Below are 7,500 nucleotides of genomic sequence, written 5' to 3' on the forward strand. Positions count from 1 at the left end.
CCTCACTCCTGAGCACCTGCGGGATCTTATTACTGATTATGAACCATCAAGACTACTTAGATCTCAGGGTGCTGGCCTCTTACGCGTTCCCAAAATTCAGAAAACCTCAGCAGGGGGAAGAGCCTTTTCTTATAAAGCCCCCAGCTCTGGAATAACCTTCCAGATAATGTTCGGGACTCAGACACAGTCTCAGTCTTTAAATCTAAGCTGAAAACTTATATGTTTAGTTTAGCTTTTGGTAATTAATGTTTCTTAGATAAGGGCTGCAGGTCCAGGGGTTCGCGGACCCAGGTAATTGTAGTACACTGAGATGCTGGAGCTGTCGTCTCGCTGCTTACACGCCATCACTCAGGTTTGTTGACGGTGGAGCAGATGGACGCTGGTGTTCTCAGGGTGCGCCCGTGTCTGTGTTACCTTCTGGCTCTCTCCTTTTAATTAGGCTATATAGTCAGACCTGCCGGAGTCGTCAGACACTCTGATACTGATCAACATTCTCTGATCTCTATAAAATCCTCTCCGAACTAACTCTGTCTCTCTACCTTCTCCCAGACCAGCTGCCACATACCGGTCCAACCAGCAGGCAGATTTTTATAATCTATAAATAGTTCTGATCAGAGGAGGACGGGTCGGGTCCCCCTTGTGAGTCTTCGTTCCTCCCAAGGTTTCTTCCTCCAGCTCTGAGGGAGGTTCTCCTGCACGGTGGTCTTTGGATGCTCACTGGGGGTCTCTGATCCATCATGACTTCTGTCTTTGACTAATGACTAATTATGTAAAGCTGCTTTGTGACAATGACAGCAGTAAAAGCTTTTTAGACATCAGACTAATCACACTGAGACAAGACAAATGAAGACAAACACACCTTCTACACAACGATGCATTTATTTACCATATAAAAAAGCATTATTAAAAAGTCACCTCACACGCATTCAGTGTTTCTATAAAACCATCAGTGCAATATATATATATATATATATATATATATATATATATATATATATATATATATATATATATATATATATATTGAAATTTCAAATACTGAAATACTGAAATTCCAAGATGGCGCCGCGGAGGTGGCAGCCTGTTGCAGCAACTCCTGCTCACTTCTGAGCTTTTTCTAATAACACTGCAGCTCTCTACAAGAAAGGCCAGAGCAGACTCTACCTGCTGAGGAGATTGAGGTCCTTTGGGGTGCAGGGAGCGCTCCTGAGGACGTTCTTCCACACAGTGGTGGCATCTGCCATCTTTTATGGAGTGGTCTGCTGGAGCGGTAGCATCTCGACGGCAGATAAGAAGAGACTGGACAAACTTATAAAGAGGGCCGGCTCTGTCCTGGGGTGCTTCTTAGACCCAGTGGAGGTGGTGGAAGACAGGAGGACGACAGCCAAGCTGGCATCCATGCTGGAGAACAGCTCCCACCCCATGCATGAGACTCTGGCAGCACTGGGCAGCTCCTTTAGTGACCGGCTGCTTCACCCCAAGTGTGTGAAGGAGGGGTATCGCAGGTCCTTCCTTCCTGCTGCCGTCAGATTCCACAACCAGCACTGCTCCCAGCGGACCACGTACACACACACTTACACTACACACACATGTTCATGTTCAGGAATACTATGTACAATACCCCCCCCCCCCCCCCCCCCCCCAATGTGCAATTAAGAGTCTTTTGCTGTAAATAATATTGTTTATTGCTTTTTTAATTCTTATTTATATATATACATAATGTTCAAAGTGACTTCATACAAACCCCCCCCCCACAAAAATAAACAATAAATCTACTAGACTCATTTACATATATTAACCCAAACAAACAGATCACACAATAAAATTCACAATATATATATCATTCGATCTTATTTACACAAAAGGCACAGGAATAAAATACCTGAGATCAAGCTGATCAGACTGGACACAGCACTGTAGATTCTCACTGTGTTCCTAATGCCGCTCAAATGTTACACTCATATACAGACAGACAGACAGACAGAGTTAAACCCTAAATCACTCTATACTGAATAAATCAGATTTAAGGTGCAGTCTGTTATACACAGTGCATCAGGTTTACAGTCATTTCCAGCACTGATGACCCTTTTCTTTCAGGTTCTTCACTTCTTCAGGTTCTAGATCGCTGAGCTGCTCACTGGAAAACTGAAGATGAACAGCAGCAGGGACAGTTCTGCACCTCACAGGTTACTGCGTGCACTACATGCACACCAGGCTCTGGAGTTTAAGGGCATCTTCTGGAGTTCTGCACATACAAGGCACCTGCATCTCAGATAACACTCGCCTTTCCCAGCAAATGTCCAGAAGCTCAGCTCTCACTGTAACGACACCCTGTCTGACCTGGAGCGCGGTGGGAGGACACTGATCCTAAACTGGAAAAACAGAAGTCTGATTTTTCATTAAAGTGGACGAACTGTCCTGATGCTGGAAGCGGCTTTAGCAGAGACTCAGCTGCACTGAAGCCACGTTTCTGAGTGTCCACTGGTCACACCATAGACGGACACACGAATCCGCCAATGACAGACAAGAGGCGTGTGACGGGCTCACAAACCCATCAGAGGTATTGAGTATTTAGCTCCGTCTTCTCAGCCTCGAAACTCGGATAAGAGCCTGGAACTGTCTGAGAGTGACGTGCAGTGGAAGGGGCGGGGTGCTCAGATTCAGGACCTGTCATCTTTAAATCTTAATATACAACACTGAACTGAACACTACAGCCTGACTAAATGCAGGACTGAACGCTACAGCATGACGTAATGAAGGACGGAACATTACAGCCTGACTGAGCTGAAATTAGCACCCTCACCAGGCTGTGCGAGACTGAAGAAGCATGAAGAGCATGGAAATAATAAAGGCAGTAGTGGTCCATTACTGCAAGCACCTACTTTCTAACAATGTAGCTTATAGTCAGTTCAGGAGGAGTTCTGCAACTCTTTATTCATCTGTAGTTCTGTCCGGAGCTGCTGATTTTCTCTCTTCAGCCTCATATACACCACTGCTGCTCCCAAAACCACAGCAACAAGTGCAGCCACCAGCAGCACCACCACCCACACTGGAACACCAGCTTCTTCACAGGGCGGACAATCTGCAACACACACACACACACACCTGAGTTTCGTCTGACAGGCCTGGACAGCATTTCTACACTCTATTCTAATAATAATATAATATCTGCAGTCTAATAATAATAATATAATATCTGCAGTCTAATAATATTATTATAATATCTGCAGTCTAATAATAATATAATATCTGCAGTCTAACACTATTATAATATCTGCAGTCTAATAATAACATAATATCTGCAGTCTAATAATATTATTATAATATCTGCAGTCTAATATTATTATAATATCTGCAGTCTAATAATAATAATATAATATCTGCAGTCTAATAATAATAATAATATAATATCTGCAGTCTAATAATATTATAATATCTGCAGTCTAATATTATTATAATATCTGCAGTCTAATACTATTATAATATCTGCAGTCTAATAACATTATTATAATATCTGCAGTCTAATAATAATAATATAATATCTGCAGTCTAATAATAATAATAATATAATATCTGCAGTCTAATAATATTATAATATCTGCAGTCTAATATTATTATAATATCTGCAGTCTAATACTATTATAATATCTGCAGTCTAATACTAATAATATCTGCAGTCTAATACTATTATAATATCTGCAGTCTAATACTATTATAATATCTGCAGTCTAATAATAACATAATATCTGCAGTCTAATAATATTATTATAATATCTGCAGTCTAATAATAACATAATATCTGCAGTCTAATAATATTATTATAATATCTGCAGTCTAATACTATTATAATATCTGCAGTCTAATAATAATATAATATCTGCAGTCTAATAACATTATTATAATATCTGCAGTCTAATAATAATATAATATCTGCAGTCTAATAATATTATTATAATATCTGCAGTCTAACACTATTATAATATCTGCAGTCTAATAATATTATTATAATATCTGCAGTCTAATAATAATAATATAATATCTGCAGTCTAATAATAATATAATATCTGCAGTCTAATAACATTATTATAATATCTGCAGTCTAATAATATAATATCTGCAGTCTAATACAATTATAATATCTGCAGTCTAATAATAATAATATAATATCTGCATTCTAATAATAATAACATAATATCTGCAGTCTAATAATAATTATATAATATCTGCATTCTAATAATAATAATATAATATCTGCATTCTAATAATAATAACATAATATCTGCAGTCTAATAATAATAATATAATATCTGCATTCTAATAATAATAACATAATATCTGCAGTCTAATATTATTATAATATCTGCAGTCTAATAATAACATAATATCTGCAGTCTAATACTATTATAATATCTGCAGTCTAATAATAATATAATATCTGCAGTCTAATAATAATAATATCATATCTGCAGTACAGAGTTCTGAATTCAGAGTGAACTGGGATGCGTACCAAACTCAACACTGCGGCGGTTCCGGGAGAGCTTATGGTCCTGACCCGGTGCTTCAGAACCATCTCCACCATCTGCCAAAGACACCACAACATCACCACAACATCACCACAACGCAAGATCTCAACCTGAAGATCAGTCCCCACAGAAGACCCTGCTGCAGGACCAGACCCAGTATCTCCTGTCCTCAGCACTGACGGACTGACTTCCTCATGATTGATTATTGATTATTGATTAAGTAGGATTAGGAGTCTTGCAGTGAGATGGTGTTGTAGTGACTCCTTGTGGTCTCCCAGTGGTGTAATGAGTCTGAACTACACAGAGGATCTACCCTCACCCACTTCACTGAAGACACTCAGAGCGTGTGTGTGTGTGTGTGTGTGTGTGTGTGTGTGTGTGTGTGTGTGTGTGGAGCCAAAGTGATGTCGGACACCAAACTATCATGACGAAAGATAGCGTTCGTACCTCGGACGCTCACTGTGTAGACGTGGATGTCCTCGTTATTCCTGCTGTCCTGGACGGTGTAAACTCCACCATCAGACTCCTCCACTCCTCTCAGCTTCACAGCATACAGCACAGACACCCTCTGTGAGTACTGAGGTCTACACTGTAGAGAACGCCCATCTACTGTACAGATCTGACCGCTGGAGCCAGCAGCTGCACCTGAGCTGTTGTAGACCACCTCCACTGGCTCCGCTACATCCAAGTCCAGCACTAGGGCTTTCCCAGGCTGAACCTGAACGGAGGTGTTCAGGGCTGAGGGAGAACAGCATTAGGAAAGTCATCAGTCGAGCACAGAGCTGACACCAGCACAGAGTTACGGTCAGTCAGGGTCATTCTAGAAGAACACAGACTGGACTCTTACCCTCAATCTGTAGTCGAACATCACAGAGGTCTGTACCATCACACTCACAGGTGTACAGAGCCCTCTTACTGAAATCAGCTCCAGTGATGGTGAGAGAGAGATCTCCCTTCAGGTACTGATCATGGATCATCTGATATCCCCCTTCCACTGATCTGCAGGAAGTCTGATCACACTCAGCCAGAACATCAGTGGATTTATGAAACACCGTCCATCTGACCAGTCCAGGACATCTCTCAGAGCAGGGGAGAACAGCAGAGTCATGGAGCTTCACCTTCACTGTAGGAACAGCTGATTCAGCCACTGGAGGAGAGATCAGTAAACACTGTGTCAGGAGCCGCAACCTTCATCAGTGCTGACACACACAGAGGTTCACCACATCACCCCCCCCCCAACCCTGTCTACACTTATATTATATTATTACAATAATGTTATCAATGTGTGTAATAATAATAATAATAAATCTGCTTCACTCTGAGGTGAAGGGAAATCTGGCAGTGGTAGGAGGACACTTACCTGTAGTGACGGTCAGTAAGATCAGGACCCAGAGAGCACATCTGCAGGACCTCATAACTGACCTGCAGACACACACACACACACACACACACACACACACACACACACACACACACCTGCTGTTAGAGCATGCAGACAGTGAAGCAGAGCTGGGCAATATGCTGTTCTAAGCGTATGGGGGATATTATTAGAGCTTGAGGAACACTGACCAACAGCAGGTTTCATCAGAACCAGTGTGATTGGACTGGTGTGATCAGATAAAGAGTATAAATCACTGAACTCAGTCTGGGAGAGGATCGGAACAGCAGGGTTTAATAATCGGTCACTACAGGTGTATTTAATCCGGGGGTTGATGAAATATAACTGTATATTGGTATTTAATATGGTATTAATAACTGTTTACTGGTATTTATAATTGTATACTGGTATTTAATAATTGTATATGACTCTGCAGACACAGTGAACATGAAGACACAGTTCATGAAGGTGAAGAGCAGAAGAAAGGGTACAGGCACAAAGCTTTTGATGCTGATTTAATAACATCCATTCATAAGCCTGCAGTACCTTATTCACCCTGAACGATTTAATCAGAAATATTGATTAGAAATCGGTGAAAACACAGCGGATTACAGCTAGAACGGGTTATAAGTTACACATATAGCACATATATAAGACATCCATCGACACAAACGTGCGCACTGTTTGTTTTAGCCACACAGTACACTGGCGTTAGCCGCTAGGCACAGGCAGGCTGAGCTGAAGTAAGCTAAGCTAAGCGACTCCTGTCATGTCAAAACACGAACTTCCAGATTTGGCATCTTTCCTCTGATAATGTATTTTCACAATCAGTGGCTACATGGATAACTTAGACAAGGAGCCGCAGCTATCTGCACTCCATGTGAGGTCCGCACACACCGCCGTTCAGCAGAGCTAGCGCTAGCTAGCAGTGGGAGTCGCAGTAGACAGATGGATATGGACAGCACGGCAGCAAGACAATTAAAGCAATTCATTTAGCATTAAACACACTATCCTGCAAATTAAGCAGTGTCCAGTCGGCTCGTTAGTTCTTAGGAGGACGGTCAATATTTCATCTTTTACTGACCGAGACTCACGCCTCTCTCACAACTAGCTCATATTAATGAAGTGTATGTACTCACCGAAAATACACCAAGCGACTCATCTTAGGACAATTCTTAATAACAACAGTAATAACAGTAATAGCACAGAAAGAGCCCGTCAACGGGACTTTGTTTTGAAAGGGAAGCCGTGCGAGTCTGCTTCTAGGGTTAGTTCCGGTTCGGGTTTGTCACAATTCCCCACAGAACTTGTGATCTAGGTAAAGGGTACATAAAGGGAGCACCATTTTTAGGGAAATTTAAAGAAATGGGACACCCGACAAACTTATACACCGAGCGGGCACGTGCAAATGAGGGATGCAAGTGCAGGTAATGGGACAGGGCCAAAACAGTCATCATCATCATTATTATTATTTTATATTCGTAGTAACAACAACAACAACAACAACAACAACAATAATAATAATAATAATAATAATAATAAGTTTTCTGAGCTGTATTCAGATTTAAAATATATAATTAACAGAAATGTGATTTTTCA

General features: G+C 41.1%; 1 protein-coding gene across 2 annotated transcripts; it reads right to left on the bottom strand.

The window, feature by feature from the left end:
• Positions 1 to 1,756: 1,756 nt before the first annotated feature.
• LOC140548751 (uncharacterized) lies at positions 1,757 to 7,186 on the bottom strand. Of its 2 annotated transcripts, XM_072671876.1 has the most exons (6): positions 7,041 to 7,186; positions 5,884 to 5,945; positions 5,371 to 5,670; positions 4,971 to 5,261; positions 4,508 to 4,579; positions 1,757 to 3,082 (listed from the first exon to the last, which is right to left on the bottom strand). In XM_072671876.1, the coding sequence occupies exons 1-6, from the start codon at positions 7,061 to 7,063 to the stop codon at positions 2,910 to 2,912; spliced, it is 921 nt and encodes a 306-aa protein (XP_072527977.1). In that variant the 5' UTR covers positions 7,064 to 7,186; the 3' UTR covers positions 1,757 to 2,909. The 2 variants fall into 2 exon arrangements, with proteins under 2 accessions (XP_072527977.1, XP_072527978.1); XM_072671877.1 differs by lacking the exon at positions 4,508 to 4,579.
• Positions 7,187 to 7,500: the final 314 nt, after the last annotated feature.

The sequence above is a fragment of the Salminus brasiliensis genome (genome assembly GCF_030463535.1).
Source record: "Salminus brasiliensis chromosome 20 unlocalized genomic scaffold, fSalBra1.hap2 SUPER_20_unloc_1, whole genome shotgun sequence".
NCBI lineage: Eukaryota > Metazoa > Chordata > Actinopteri > Characiformes > Bryconidae > Salminus > Salminus brasiliensis.

Bases quoted from the DNA above. Each gene is read 5' to 3' on its own strand.
- LOC140548751 (XM_072671876.1), bottom strand. From the start codon at position 7,063: ATGAGTCGCTTGGTGTATTTTCG. The intron at 5,946-7,040 runs GTGAGTACATAC...GTGTGTCTGCAG, and splicing joins AGTCGCTTGGTGTATTTTCG to GTCAGTTATGAGGTCCTGCA. The intron at 5,262-5,370 runs GTAAGAGTCCAG...GTTCTCCCTCAG, and splicing joins TGTTCGACTACAGATTGAGG to CCCTGAACACCTCCGTTCAG.